Below are 15,307 nucleotides of genomic sequence, written 5' to 3'. Positions count from 1 at the left end.
TATGAGTCAGATACATGCTTGTGTGTGTATGGAGGGGAGAAAATCAAGTGTAGTGTTGGCGAATCTCAGGAAGCATGGAAGTTTTGAAGGATGCAGTGCTCCGACAACTAACAGCTGATGCCGGCAGTTTGTTCCATGCTTCAGCAACTCTCAGCGTGAAAAAATGTTTCCTGAAGTCATGGGAGCTGTGCTGTCTTCTTACTTTGTAAATATGTCCACGGGTGTTAGACAGGTGGAGTTTGAAAAGGTGCTCAGAGTTATTGTTTGTACGATGGTTGATAATTTTATGGGTGTCTGCCAAGTCAGCTGCCAGACGTCGGAGTTTCAATATGGTGGACTCTCCTGTCAAAGACGATGTATGAGTGTTCAGCTTGCACAAATGATCTGTTTATAGTGATCAAATTGGCATCTGAACAAGCATGCTGTGTAGCATACATCAAATGCCAAAGTGATCACAGAACAACGTGATATTAAGAGTTTTGTTCAAGAACACAATGCACCACCCAATCTAAGAATTGAAACCAAGATCTCACAGTCATGAGTACACAACACCCTAACTATTAGGCCATGCGTCCTCACATTTATGTGTGTGTGTGTGTGTGCAGGCATGGTTGTGTAGTTAAAAATTTTGTTTCCCAATGACATGATTTCTGGTTCAGGACCATTGCATGGCATCTTGGGCAAGTATTTTCTACTATAATCATGGACCAATGAAAGCCTTGGGTGGATTTAGTAGACAGAAACTGAAAGAAGCCCATCGTGTGTGCATGTGTCCCCCCCCCCTTGTCTTGACAAAGCGTGATAGTTGTAAATGAACATCACTGTCATAAGCAGTGTCTTTTGTTTTCAATCTTCCACAGAAGCCATGTCTGGCCATGGGGTAATATTATCTAACTTGGAAACAGATAACAGAAAGGGCATCTGGCAACAGAAAAAAAATCTGCCTCAGGAAATTCTGTCCGACCCCTGCAAGCACGGAAAAATGGAAGAATAGATGTTCAAATGCCAACAACAATGATGACGATAAGATTCTCAGAGCATGAACTACAGAGTGACTTAGCCATCGTCATAGAAGGACTGTTCCTTATGTTCTTGGGAACAAACTTTAATTCAAGGTAAATTAGGTTACAGGTTAACCACCCAACATAGATCCGACAAAGTGGTGATCTCCGTGGTGATCTCATTCTCGCCCACAACATCATAAGCGGAAAGTGTAACCTCTCGAAAGAGCTGTTCTTCACTCCTACTCCAGAGCGTCGGCTGCAGGGTCACTCCGAAAAGCTCTATCTGCGACGATTTCATCTCAATCGAAGGAGAGGAGCTTTCTCCGTCCGGGTTGCGGATCCGTGGAACAAGCTGCCAGACGAGATGGTGAAGATGCCGACGACCGCTTTGTTCAAAGCTTCCCTTGACCTCAAGTGGCCTGAACTCTTTACATGAACACCACCCTGTACTTAACTCCATGTCCCCCTACATGGCCTTGCTATTTGCTTTTGAGCCAAATTAACTAACTAACTAACTAACTAACTAACATAAGAGATTAATTAAACAGACTGTAATTAATTTTGAAAATATTTACTAAAAACTCATCAGAAATCTTTGTTGTTTTTCTTTTTCATTTCTTTTTTTTTTTTTTCTTTTAAAAAAACCCACTCAATTTTGTAAACACAACAATAGAATATATTTTAATATGTTTTAATAATCAAGCAAAAATATTTTAGTGCTTCATTCTGAAATTAATTTCGGATAAAGAAGCCCCATTGGTTTGACGACAGGAACATTTAATCCAAACTGATGAAGAATGTTTTGGTTTTTCATTTTTCTTTTTTTTTGTAGAAACATTAGGCATCAATAATAATAATAGTAATGAAAAAAAAAAGCAACATGCATCCTCAAGAAACAGTTCTGGCAAAATGTCCACTGACTGAGTCAAAAAATAAAATCACTTAATAGCAGCAATGTTACATGTTCTTTCAAATAAATTACAAAACAAAACTTGTCGGAAAGACCTAAATAGAACAGGGACTTTCTTCTTGACAAAACAATTGGTTGGAGAAAATATTTGTTTTAATAAATTATTTTAATCCAAGATAATTAAAACACAATGTCTTCAATAAAAATTAAAACCAGAAGAAACTGAAGACTTAGTCTTATTCTCTGAATTCCAGAATTCCAATGTTTAATCAAAATAGAACTAATACTTCAGCATATATAATCTTATTCCTAGGATTATCCTGTCAGCTATCTTAGTTTTAAAAACTGGTTTAACATATTTTCACTGAGAAGGTGTCAAATTAAATGCTTCATTTTCTGAAGGTATTTGCAGCCTTAACTAACATAATAGTAAACAAAGCATAATTTCCCCTCAGAAAAAAACTTAACATTTATATATATTATCATATATCATTATTATATTACTTACGTAATTATTGCAACAAAACTTGCAAAAAAAAAAGTACACCTGCAACTTAGTTGATACAAAATATAAGTAATAAGTTAATTTAGTTGATTAGTGAGAAACTTGCTCCAAGTGGTCACAGCCAAGATCATAAAGCTATCATCAACTTTACAGGGAAGAGTAACATTACCTTACAGATGGAATCATTAATACTTAGTCGGAAACATGCGAGAGAAACAACATAATTTAAACATAGAAATTACTGTTATAGTACTGTTTTATTGTACAAGTAGGCAATGTGTGAAAGTTGCCAGAAGTGATCACCAAATCTTTTTCCCCCCCAAAGAAAAAGAGGCAGAAGAAACATTTAGTGGGATGTTGCTGAAGATCTGTTAGTAGAAGGTGTAGTAAAAGAAGATAAAAGATTCGTGAAGAACTGTTCAGGATTGGGAACATCTTCTAAGAGACCTGCAAAGACAATTAAAATTGAGTGAGTTTATTATAGAATTACAAGGAATAAATATATAAGTAAAATTACAAAATTATTATAAGGGCAAAAGAGACCCACTTAAATTATTGCTCCATCACCACAAGCTTTATAGACCATTTGGGGTCTCTTTCTAGCAGACAGGCATCATCATTTTTCATGGCCCTTATTATAATTATACTTCAATATAAATTAACCATTATGGTACTATTAGTATGCTGGCCACTGATAAAGCATTAAATAATGACTTTATCCTAATTATGTATAATATATATATATATACACATCATCATACATACATACATACATGCATGCATATATCATCATACATACATAAATACATACATATATATATATATATATATATTATCATACATATATACCATATATACATATATATCATACATGCATATCATCGTTTAATGCCTGTTTTCCATGCTGGTATGGGTTGGATGGTTCGACTGGGGTCTGGGAAGCTAGGAGGCTGTACCAGGGCCCAATCTGATATGGCAGAGTTTTTACAGCTGGATACCCTTCCTAATGCCAACCACTCTGAGAGTGTAGTGGGTGCTTTTTATGTGCTACCGGCACAGGGGCCAGAGGAGCTGGCATCGACCACGATCGGATGGTACTTTTTACATGCCACCGGCACAGAAGCCAGTCAAAGCGGCACTGGCATCGGCCACGTTTGGATGGTGCTTTTCACATGCTACCGACATGGGGGTCACAACTACAATTTCCATTTGATTTGATTTCGATATTGCTGTTGACGTTGATGTACTTGACTCAATAGGTCTCCTCAAACACAGCATGTTACCCTACAATCCAAGGTACTTTTGAGTGGGCTGGTTATGTGACACTGGTGTAGGTTGCAGCCGTGAACTCACTTTATTTGCCAGGGGCTTCTCAGTCACAGCATACCTCCAGAGGTCTCGGTCTTTTGTCATTGCCTCTGTGAGGCCCAATGTTCGAAGGTCATGCTTCACCACCTCATCCCATATATCATCATCATCATCGTTTAACGTCCGTTCTCCATGCTAGCATGGGTTGGACGGTTCGACCGGGGATCTGGGAAGCCAGAAGGCTGCACCAGGCTCCAGTCTTATCTGGCAATGTTTCTACAGCTGGATGCCCTTCCTAACGCCAACCACTCCGTGAGTGTAGTGGGTGCTTTTTACGATATATATATATATATCAGATTACCTGACCTATAAAAAAGTGAAAGGAAATGATCAAGTAATGGAAATGAAAAAAATATAGAACTCTCTTACCAAATACATCAAAGAATTCCATGATAGATTCACAGGGCAACATTTCTTGTTCATAACTAGCAACTAATCGATCACAAGTTTCAAGAAGAGATTTATCATTGTGCCTGATGTGTTCTGCAATTGCTGAGCTCCAGGAACCATCATTCCCTACTGTTACTTTCTGAAATTCAAAACAAATCTAAGCTTTAATATTACCAAGAAAAAAATCCATCAGGATATACGTGAAAGTAATAAAGTAACCCATTGCATATCTGTGTGCTTGTGTGCCTGTGTGTGTATGCCTGTGAGAAGGAGAGGTCATGGCTAGACAATGGCTTGCACAGAAGACTGGAAACTAACACCATCATATTTGTATGATAACGATGCTCCTTTACAACCTCCAAATGATGCCAAGACAAAAACTGATGTACAAGAAAAAATAAGGAGATCTTAAGACTTCTAGACTCTTGCAAGGTGAATAAATCTACCATTTGTCATGTTACTTTTAGACGGGGGGGGGGAGAATTGGTAGTGGTGGCCTTGTTGTATGTTGGAGGAGGTAAACAATAGGGTTGATATGTCACCTGTAGAAGCTGTTGGAAACCTAAATTCACTTGGAGCAGATGCCTGAATATCTCCGTCAGTCTGGACAAGGAACACTGATTTCATCATCATTATTTAACATCCATTTTCCATGCTGGCATGCGTTGGATGGTTTGATAGAAGCTGACCAGCCAGAGAGTTGCATTAGGATGCAATTGTTTGTTTTGGCATGGTTTCTATGGCTGGATGCCCTTCCTAATGCCAACCACTTTATAGAATGTAGTGGGAGCTCTTTACGTGCCCTTTACATGTCACCGGCATGGGTGCCCTTTTTCGTGTCACCAGCATGGGTGCCCTTTTTCGTGTCACCAGCACAAGAGACCTTCACATGTCACTGGCACAGGAGCCCTTTACGTGTCACTGGCACAGGAGCCCTTTACGTGTCACCGGCACCCTTTACGTGCCACCAGCACAGGTGCTTTTCCTGTGGCATCAGCATGGATGCTTTTTATGTGGGTCCAGCACCAGTGCTTTTTATGCACAACTTTTCCACAAACAATTTAAATATTGTGACTATGTTTTAAATTGCAAAAGAAATAAGTAACTCACCTTAAAGATTTTGTCATATAACCCGGATAAGAGACCAAAAAATACAAAGGCAGGTTTATATACGGAAAGATCTTTCAGTGTACGATCTGGTAATCTGTAAATAAGATATGATAAAACAATATTACTTCTCATTGTAAAGTAGATCACAAAAATATCACAGAAGGATATCAAGCAATAAACAAATTTTACATTAAACTTTATAAGAGAGATATGTTTGAAAATGCTCAAGAATATAACAAGATTAGGATTATCACATTTGGATTAGGTTCCTACTTTCTGATGAAACAGTAGCAATAATGCACTGACATTTGGCAACTTTGAGCTTAAAATTCTCAGAGGAATTTTCAGAGTTAGAAGTTCCCCACCTCCTTATTTAATTGGATTCATTTTCAATACTTTTTTTTTTTTCAGTCTTTTACATGAAATAAACAAGGAATCACCAACTTGAGTGCAGATGTGAATGTGTGGGTAAGAAACTTGCTTCCCAACCATATGGTTCCAGGTTCAGTCCCACTGTACGGCACCTTGGGCAAATGCCTTCTATCAGACTATAGCCCTAGGCAGACCAAAGCCTTGCAAATGGATCTGGCAGATGGTAACTGGAAGAAGACCAGTGTGCATGTGCGCACGTGCATGTGAGTCTGTCCTCCGCCACCACTTGACAACCGGTACTGGTTTGTTTACATCCCAGTAACTTAGCAATTTGGCAAACCGGACCAACAGAATGAATACCAGACTTAAAATGAAAAGTACTGTCGTTGGCTTCTTCATTTAAAACCCTTCAAGGCGGTGCTCCAGTATGGGTGCAGTTTGGTGGTGAGTAACACAAGTAAAAGATAAAAAAAGAAAGATGACTTACGCTTTCGCTCCAGTCGAGCAAACATTTCTCGCATGTGCAAGGATAAAGAGTCGCTCAATCAGACTAACTCGGTGATCTCTCCACTTTTGAGGTGATAAAATATGAACAGCCATCACTGACCAATACAACGGACCTTCTGCCTGTTGAACAAAATTAAAAATTGAAATTAGACACCAACCACTTCCCTTTTAATATACAAAGCCAAGTAAGACAGGATTGTGGAAAAAGCTCAAAGTTTTTATTAAAATCCTATTGTTTCTCTTTACCTCAAAACAGTTTTCTACCCATTTCTCTTTAGGCATTTCCAAAAAGTTACTAAGATTCTTTTCTTCTCGAGGAACGGACCGAGTTCTGAAATAGAAACAATTGCATTCGTTGTATGCTTCATTCTGTAAACAATTCATAAAAATAATTTTGAACTAGATTAAAGTTGGTCAATTACGTTTTTTTTTTTCTGATTAAGTGCAGGTGTGGCTGTGTGGTAAGAAGTTTGCTCTCCAACCATATGGTTCCGGGTTCAGTCCTACTGCATGGCACTCTGAGCAAGTGTCTTCTACTTTAGCCCCAGGCTGATCAAAGCTTTGCAAGTGGGTTTGGTAGACGGAAACTGAAAGGAGCTCATTTTGTGTGTATGTGCACACATGTGCCTTGGCATCACGTGTAAGTGATTGTCAGATGTAAATCAAGGGTCGCCAAATGTTTTCAAACATTGACCCGCTTTAGCCACTTCTCCTTCCACATTGACACCCCTTAGAATCGATGACGATTTTAGAAAATGGTCTGTGAGGATATTGTATTTTGAATATGTTTATTTTGATAAAATATGTTAATTACAAATTCTTTTTAGATTAAAGCCAATAACATGACCCAAATGCATTTATTGTAAAAACTAAGACAGGAGGAGTTGAAAGTTCATATTCAGGGCCAAACTACACTATATTGGCACAAATCTTTGAGCAGATATAATTGTTAAACTCTTTCTGTACACTAGGGAGAAAAAGGATTGGAAATAGAAATACAAAAATTCTAAAGATTTTAAGGTTAAACTAAGATTTTTTTTTTTTAATAGAAAAAGAGAGTTGTATGTAAGGTGGATAAGTGAGAGAGAGACAAAGAGATACTCACGTGTTTATGACATATAATGCCATGTGCATTAAGTACGGTACAAGGTGCATATTACTTTGGCGACCACCTCCTCCACTGTCTTCACTGAAAGACTTTTCATGAGAAAACCTTAACAGTAACAACTTTATATCTTGTATGGTGTACGGATAGCTTGGATCCCGGACACCAGTACATTCTTGTAAGTAAGCATTATGCCTGAAGAAGAAAAAATCAAGTTCATATATATATATATATATATATATATATATATATATATATATATATATACATACATACATACACATCTCAAAAATAAATAGATAGCTCTCTTCATATCATTTTATCAGTGCAGACATTAGTCGGTGCTTCAGTCTTGCTACTGTGTTACATACAAGGCATGTCTACTACACACTAGATTAAGTATTTAAATGTATCAAATGACAAGGTTTTGCTTCTAGGAATTTTTCCAAAATGATGGTATCTACTGCTTTAGTGATATCTGTGTATATACCTACACATATACATAAATACACAGATGCACACACAAACATTTTATAAAGAATACCTGAAGTTTAATTTTGCAAAATTAACAAGACTGAATAAATTTATCACCTCCACCTCCGCTAAAGTAAAGGTATAGTTTACATCTGATCTGCTCTAAGGTGTTTTCTGCCTGACAACTATGAAGAAAACATGAGGTCTTTCAAAAAGCTTTGGTTTTTAATATAAATTTGTCGACTGTTAAGTGTTGAAAATGACTTACCTGGCAAGACAAGTGGCAAACACTGACTCCTGGACTTGCGGGCCCCACAGAGGTAATAAACCATTGCACTTAGTGTTTGCGTTTTGTAAAGCAGCACTTTCCCATTCCTCTCGACCTCTTGCATGTCTAATCAATAACAAACAACAGACGGGATCAGATATTTATTTAGAAACAAATGAAGGCAACACACACCAAGGAAAATGTCAAAATAATAACAGAATGAAAACGAGAAATGACAAACCTGACAGCAGCCGTGTGACAGTCAACATGCACGACATTAAAGTGGGATACTGTACTGTAGCCTTGTGACTTCCTTGTCTTATTCTCATAGTTGTCAAGGTTGGCTCGTTTAGTAAATGTATAAATACCTAAGACCTATTCACAACAGGGAGAAAAAAATGAATTATATTAAAATAAACTTTATAAATCATAATAAGTAATATAATAATATGTACCCATAAGTACCCACCCACCCATCCTCAATTCTTGCATCTACTCTTTTTTTTTTTATTCACCATTTTGTACCTAGATGGCATGCCCTGATACCTCATCTCCACTATCTTTTTTCTGTTGGGATGGCCAGGTATCTCTTCTACAGCAAAACACCAGTTTCTGTCCCTCTACCATACTTTAACAACTCAAAACCTGGTACTGCACCCATCCCCACCCCTACTGTCACGTCTTGTGAGATACTTGGCAGCATAACTAGTGCTGGTGCCATATAAAAGCACCCTGTGCACTCTGTAAAGTGATTGGTGTTAGGAAGGGCATCCAGCCTTAGAAACCTTGCCAAAGCAGATACTGAAGACCTGCATCTATATAATTATAAAGACAAAATGTGATAATTTCAAAATGCTTTCGTTAAGGAAAAAAACACAAGCTCATATTATCATCTAGTTGGGTATTTTCACTCGTTATCATAAGGCAAATAATTAAACAGTTGTTAAAAGAGAACAAAACACACTAACCTTCTGTGGTTGATATTTATAACCTTCTCGACAAATACAACAAGTAAGACCTATTTCTTCCTTTAATTCTTCCATTTGTTTGAGAACAGAACTTTTGACAGTTACTTGGCCCTTTTCATTTGTCTGAAAAATATAACGAAGCACAACTGATTAGTATTGGTTTCCTTATGGTAATTGCATCCATGATATTGGCTGAAAAGAGGAAAAAGTGCTCAAGCTATATATGAATGATACTTCATGCTGAAAGTTAAACAGGGAATTTGTGTTGTGAGAAGTGACAACAAATAAGTTGCTAATGCACAGATGGAAGACTGCCAAAGATATTACCAAACTTTGGAGTACCTAGTTGATAAAGTGTGGGTTAGAAGGAGGCCTACCTGCATTAGCTGTAATGGCACAATATGAGAGGAAGCTTCCGATTCCAGAACTGAGAGACAAACATGGGACCATAAATGGGCAACTTTGCTCAGAGCTACTCATGTCAGGCACAACTGAAGGTTTTGCTGATGTCAAATGTAATAAAATTACTTTTGCTGAAGTTCTCATTAATGAAGTCCCACAGCTGGTGATTGATATAAAAAAGCAAACCCCCATTAGATCTGGCTTATCAGTGGTTAGAAAAGTGACCACTGAAGAGAGATGGAAGGTGATGAAAAAATGTGATCGCTACTAACTATTTCCAGCATCTTTGAGACGATGGAAGTCAAGTCAATAGATTGGTAGTTGGTAGAATCACAGAAGTTACTCTCTTGCAGGGGAACAGCCCAGGCTGTGGCTCTTTCAGTCTTCCACAACTAATGCTGCTGGTATAGACATCAAATTGCCTATCACCTTTAACTGTACCAGTCAATATCCTTACACTCCTCTTGTGTTTATACACATCTTAAGCAGACAATTCTTAATCTCTCAGATTCTCAAAATGTCCTCCTTTGATATTGCAACATTCTTCAAACCTCTTCAGAACACACCGACACACAGTGCAGCACAAATTCCAATCTCCCTCAATTCCAGTGAATGCATCAAAAATGTAATCTTTTAAGTCATTTACTGTTTTGGGGATTCTTCTCGTAAACCTTGTTCTTTACAACACTCCAAAAAAAAAAGAACTCCGTTGGTGTCAGGTCAGGTAAACATGGTGGCCAGCCATTCGATGCTGCCCCGTCTTCCAAACCAATGCTGTGGAAAGGCTTGGTTAAGGTAGTCTCTTACTGTCAACGCATAATGTGGAGGTGCTCCATCTTGCTGGATAATGGTTTCATATTTTTTTATATAATTAAGATCTAAACTGTTAATATATGAATGTGAAAGGGATAGTTAAATAACCGTAAGCCTACTTTTGGGCCACCCTGTCTACACCCGACCAAAATCAAAACTGGGATTGAAACAAGTAACTGAACTCTTCAAGGAACTCCCCCAATATAACCGCACCCCAATGACTGACACTAATCAAATAAAAGACTATACAAGGGTAGAGGAGACGCATGTACTGGTGTCAACGTTGATTCCATCAAGTCTTCAGGACTCTCATACTCACCGTCATGCCCAAAGCACCAAGTTGTTTCATCCGAACAGCCATTGCTAGTCGTTTCTTTTCTGCTTTTGTTTGTTTCCGTACATCAATTATCTGAAGAGAAACAAATGAAAAAAAGATGACGTTCATATCCAAATTTAGTTTCAATATTTTAATGTCACGAGTCAGGTTATCAATGAAGAATCCTTAGATGCACGTCAATGAAGACTCAGCTTAAATCTTCAGCATACCTATTTAAGTTCAAACCAGCCAGATCCGGCTTCTCACACCTACCTTACAATGTTATTCTAGAAATATGCAATTTAGTTTCAATATTTTAATGTCACGAGTTAGGTTATCAACGAAGAATCCTTAGATGCACGTCAATGAAGAATCAGCTTAAATCTTCAGCATACCTATTTAAGTTCAAACCAGCCAGATCCGGCTTCTCACACCTACCTTACAATGTTATTCTAGAAATATGCAATTTAGTTTCAATTTTAATGTCAAGAGTTAGGTTATCAACGAAGAATCCTTAGATGCACGTCAATGAAGAATCAGCTTTAAATCTCAGCATACCTATTTAAGTTCAAACCAGCCAGATCCGGCTTCTCACACCTACCTTACAATGTTATTCTAGAAATATGCAATTTAGTTTCAATATTTTAATGTCAAGAGTTAGGTTATCAACGAAGAATCCTTAGATGCACGTCACTGAAGAATCAGCTTAAATCTTCAGCATACCTATTTAAGTTCAAACCAGCAGATCCGGCTTCTCACACCTACCTTACAATGTTATTCTAGAAATATGCAATTTAGTTTCAATATTTTAATGTCAAGAGTTAGGTTATCAACGAAGAATCCTTAGATGCACGTCAATGAAGAATCAGCTTAAATCTTCAGCATACCTATTTAAGTTCAAACCACTCCAGATCTGGTATTCTCTCAACACTAGCTTACAATGTTTGTTTCAAACGATTCCAGAGGATGTATTAGATGCAATTTAAAGAGTTTCAGTTCATATTTTAATGTCACACAGACAGGTTATCAATCAAGAGAATATGATAGAGTTAAAATCAATGAAGAATCATGCTGAAAATCTAAGGATCAATCATACCTATTTAAGTTCAAACCAGCCAGATCGGCTTCTCACACCTACCTACAATGTTATTCTAGAAATATGCAATTTAGTTTCAATATTTTAATGTCACAAGTTAGGTTATCAATGAAGAATCCTTAGATGCACGTCAATGAAGAATCAGCTTAAATCTTCAGCATACCTATTTAAGTTCAAACCAGCCAGATCTGGCTTCTCACACCTACCTTACAATGTTATTCTAGAAATATGCAATTTAGTTTCAATATTTTAATGTCAAGAGTTAGGTTATCAACGAAGAATCCTTAGATGCACGTCACTGAAGAATCAGCTTAAATCTTCAGCATACCTATTTAAGTTCAAACCAGCCAGATCCGGCTTCTCACACCTACCTTACAATGTTATTCTAGAAATATGCAATTTAGTTTCAATATTTTAATGTCACGAGTTAGGTTATCAATGAAGAATCCTTAGATGCACGTCACTGAAGAATCAGCTTAAATCTTCAGCATACCTATTTAAGTTCAAACCAGCCAGATCTGGCTTCTCACACCTACCTTACAATGTTATTCTAGAAATATGCAATTTAGTTTCAACATTTTAATGTCAAGAGTTAGGTTATCAATGAAGAATCCTTAGATGCACGTCACTGAAGAATCAGCTTAAATCTTCAGCATACCTATTTAAGTTCAAACCAGCCAGATCCGGCTTCTCACACCTACCTTACAATGTTATTCTAGAAATATGCAATTTAGTTTCAACATTTTAATGTCAAGAGTTAGGTTATCAATGAAGAATCCTTAGATGCACGTCACTGAAGAATCAGCTTAAATCTTCAGCATACCTATTTAAGTTCAAACCAGCCAGATCTGGCTTCTCACACCTACCTTACATGTTATTCTAGAAATATGCAATTTAGTTTCAACATTTTAATGTCAAGAGTTAGGTTATCAATGAAGAATCCTTAGATGCACGTCACTGAAGAATCAGCTTAAATCTTCAGCATACCTATTTAAGTTCAAACCAGCCAGATCCGGCTTCTCACACCTACCTTACAATGTTATTCTAGAAATATGCAATTTAGTTTCAACATTTTAATGTCAAGAGTTAGGTTATCAATGAAGAATCCTTAGATGCACGTCACTGAAGAATCAGCTTAAATCTTCAGCATACCTATTTAAGTTCAAACCAGCCAGATCCGGCTTCTCACACCTACCTTACCAATGTTATTCTAGAAATATGCAATTTAGTTTCAACATTTTAATGTCAAGAGTTAGTTATCAATGAAGAATCCTTAGATGCACGTCACTGAAGAATCAGCTTAAATCTTCAGCATACCTATTTAAGTTCAAACCAGCCAGATCTGCTTCTCACACCTACCTTACAATGTTATTCTAGAAATATGCAATTTAGTTTCAACACATTTTAATGTCAAGAGTTAGGTTATCAATGAAGAATCCTTATGCACGTCACTGAAGAATCAGCTTAAATCTTCAGCATACCTATTTAAGTTCAAACCAGCCAGATCTGGCTTCTCACACCTACCTTACATGTTATTCTAGAAATATGCATTTAGTTTCAACATTTTAATGTCAAGAGTTAGGTTATCAATGAAGAATCCTTAGATGCACGTCACTGAAGAATCAGCTTAATCTTCAGCATACCTATTTAAGTTCAAACCAGCCAGATCTGGCTTCTCACACCTACCTTACAATGTTATTCTAGAAATATGCAATTTAGTTTCAACATTTTAATGTCAAGAGTTAGGTTATCAATGAAGAATCCTTAGATGCACGTCACTGAAGAATCAGCTTAAATCTTCAGCATACCTATTTAAGTTCAAACCAGCCAGATCTGGCTTCTCACCCTACCTTACAATGTTATTCTAGAATATGCAATTTAGTTTCAACATTTTAATGTCAAGAGTTAGGTTATCAATGAAGAATCCTTAGATGCACGTCACTGAAGAATCAGCTTAAATCTTCAGCATACCTATTTAAGTTCAAACCAGCCAGATCTGCTTCTCACACCTACCTTACAATGTTATTCTAGAAATATGCAATTTAGTTTCAACATTTTAATGTCAAGAGTTAGGTTATCAATGAAGAATCCTTAGATGCACGTCACTGAAGAATCAGCTTAAATCTTCAGCATACCTATTTAAGTTCAAACCAGCCAGATTCGGCTTCTCACACCTACCTTACAATGTTATTCTAGAAATATGCAATTTAGTTTCAACATTTTAATGTCAAGAGTTAGGTTATCAATGAAGATCCTTAGATGCACGTCACTGAAGAATCAGCTTAAATCTTCAGCATACCTATTTAAGTTCAAACCAGCCAGATCCGGCTTCTCACACCTACCTTACAATGTTATTCTAGAAATATGCAATTTAGTTTCAACATTTTAATGTCAAGAGTTAGGTTATCAATGAAGAATCCTTAGATGCACGTCACTGAAGAATCAGCTTAAATCTTCAGCATACCTATTTAAGTTCAAACCAGCCAGATCTGGCTTCTCACACCTACCTTACAATGTTATTCTAGAAATATGCAATTTAGTTTCAACATTTTAATGTCAAGAGTTAGGTTATCAATGAAGAATCCTTAGATGCACGTCACTGAAGAATCAGCTTAAATCTTCAGCATACCTATTTAAGTTCAAACCAGCCAGATCTGGCTTCTCACACCTACCTTACAATGTTATTCTAGAAATATGCAATTTAGTTTCAACATTTTAATGTCAAGAGTTAGGTTATCAATGAAGAATCCTTAGATGCACGTCACTGAAGAATCAGCTTAATCTTCAGCATACCTATTTAAGTTCAAACCAGCCAGATCTGCTTCTCACACCTACCTTACAATGTTATTCTAGAAAATGCAATTTAGTTTCAACATTTTAATGTCAGAGTTAGGTTATCAATGAAGAATCCTTAGATGCACGTCACTGAAGAATCAGCTTAAATCTTCAGCATACCTATTTAAGTTCAAACCAGCCAGATCGGCTTCTCACACCTACCTTACAATGTTATTCTAGAAATATGCAATTTAGTTTCAATATTTTAATGTCACGAGTTAGGTTATCAATGAAGAATCCTTAGATGCACGTCAATGAAGAATCAGCTTAAATCTTCAGCATACCTATTTAAGTTCAAACCAGCCAGATCTGGCTTCTCACACCTACCTTACAATGTTATTCTAGAAATATGCAATTTAGTTTCAATATTTTAATGTCAAGAGTTAGGTTATCAATGAAGAATCCTTAGATGCACGTCAATGAAGAATCAGCTTAAATCTTCAGCATACCTATTTAAGTTCAAACCAGCCAGATCCGGCTTCTCACACCTACCTTACAATGTTATTCTAGAAATATGCAATTTAGTTTCAATATTTTAATGTCACGAGTTAGGTTATCAATGAAGAATCCTTAGATGCACGTCATGAAGAATCAGCTTAAATCTTCAGCATACCTATTTAGTTCAAACCAGCCAGATCCGGCTTCTCACACCTACCTTACAATGTTATTCTAGAAATATGCAATTTAGTTTCAATATTTTAATGTCAAGAGTTAGGTTATCAATGAAGAATCCTTAGATGCACGTCAATGAAGAATCAGCTTAAATCTTCAGCATACCTATTTAAGTTCAAACCAGCCAGATCCGGCTTCTCACACCTACCTTACAATGTTATTCTAGAAATATGCAATTTAGTTTCAATATTT

At 36.8% G+C, this 15,307-nt stretch overlaps 1 protein-coding gene across 11 annotated transcripts in view; it reads right to left on the bottom strand.

Moving 5' to 3' along the window:
• Positions 1 to 1,679: 1,679 nt before the first annotated feature.
• LOC115223172 (E3 ubiquitin-protein ligase UBR4) overlaps positions 1,680 to 15,307 on the bottom strand; it is a 197,368-nt gene continuing 183,740 nt past the window's right edge. For 9 of the 11 annotated variants that reach the window (XM_036512184.1, XM_036512188.1, XM_036512191.1 and 6 more), the window contains 10 exons: positions 10,516 to 10,605; positions 8,982 to 9,104; positions 8,255 to 8,388; positions 8,014 to 8,139; positions 7,272 to 7,466; positions 6,413 to 6,497; positions 6,147 to 6,286; positions 5,288 to 5,381; positions 4,157 to 4,334; positions 1,680 to 2,866 (listed from right to left, as the gene is read on the bottom strand). In XM_036512184.1, coding sequence (XP_036368077.1) covers positions 2,766 to 2,866; positions 4,157 to 4,334; positions 5,288 to 5,381; positions 6,147 to 6,286; positions 6,413 to 6,497; positions 7,272 to 7,466; positions 8,014 to 8,139; positions 8,255 to 8,388; positions 8,982 to 9,104; positions 10,516 to 10,605 — 1,266 coding nt within the window. In that variant the 3' untranslated portion in view covers positions 1,680 to 2,765. The remainder of the gene's footprint in view (positions 2,867 to 4,156; positions 4,335 to 5,287; positions 5,382 to 6,146; positions 6,287 to 6,412; positions 6,498 to 7,271; positions 7,467 to 8,013; positions 8,140 to 8,254; positions 8,389 to 8,981; positions 9,105 to 10,515; positions 10,606 to 15,307) is intronic. The other 2 variants (XM_036512187.1, XM_029793615.2) reach the window with 1 other exon arrangement.

Source organism: Octopus sinensis, linkage group LG22 (genome assembly GCF_006345805.1).
Source record: "Octopus sinensis linkage group LG22, ASM634580v1, whole genome shotgun sequence".
Classification (NCBI taxonomy): Eukaryota; Metazoa; Mollusca; class Cephalopoda; order Octopoda; family Octopodidae; genus Octopus; species Octopus sinensis.
The sequence above is the reverse complement of the archived record's forward strand: the minus strand, read 5'-3'. Positions and strand labels throughout refer to the sequence as shown.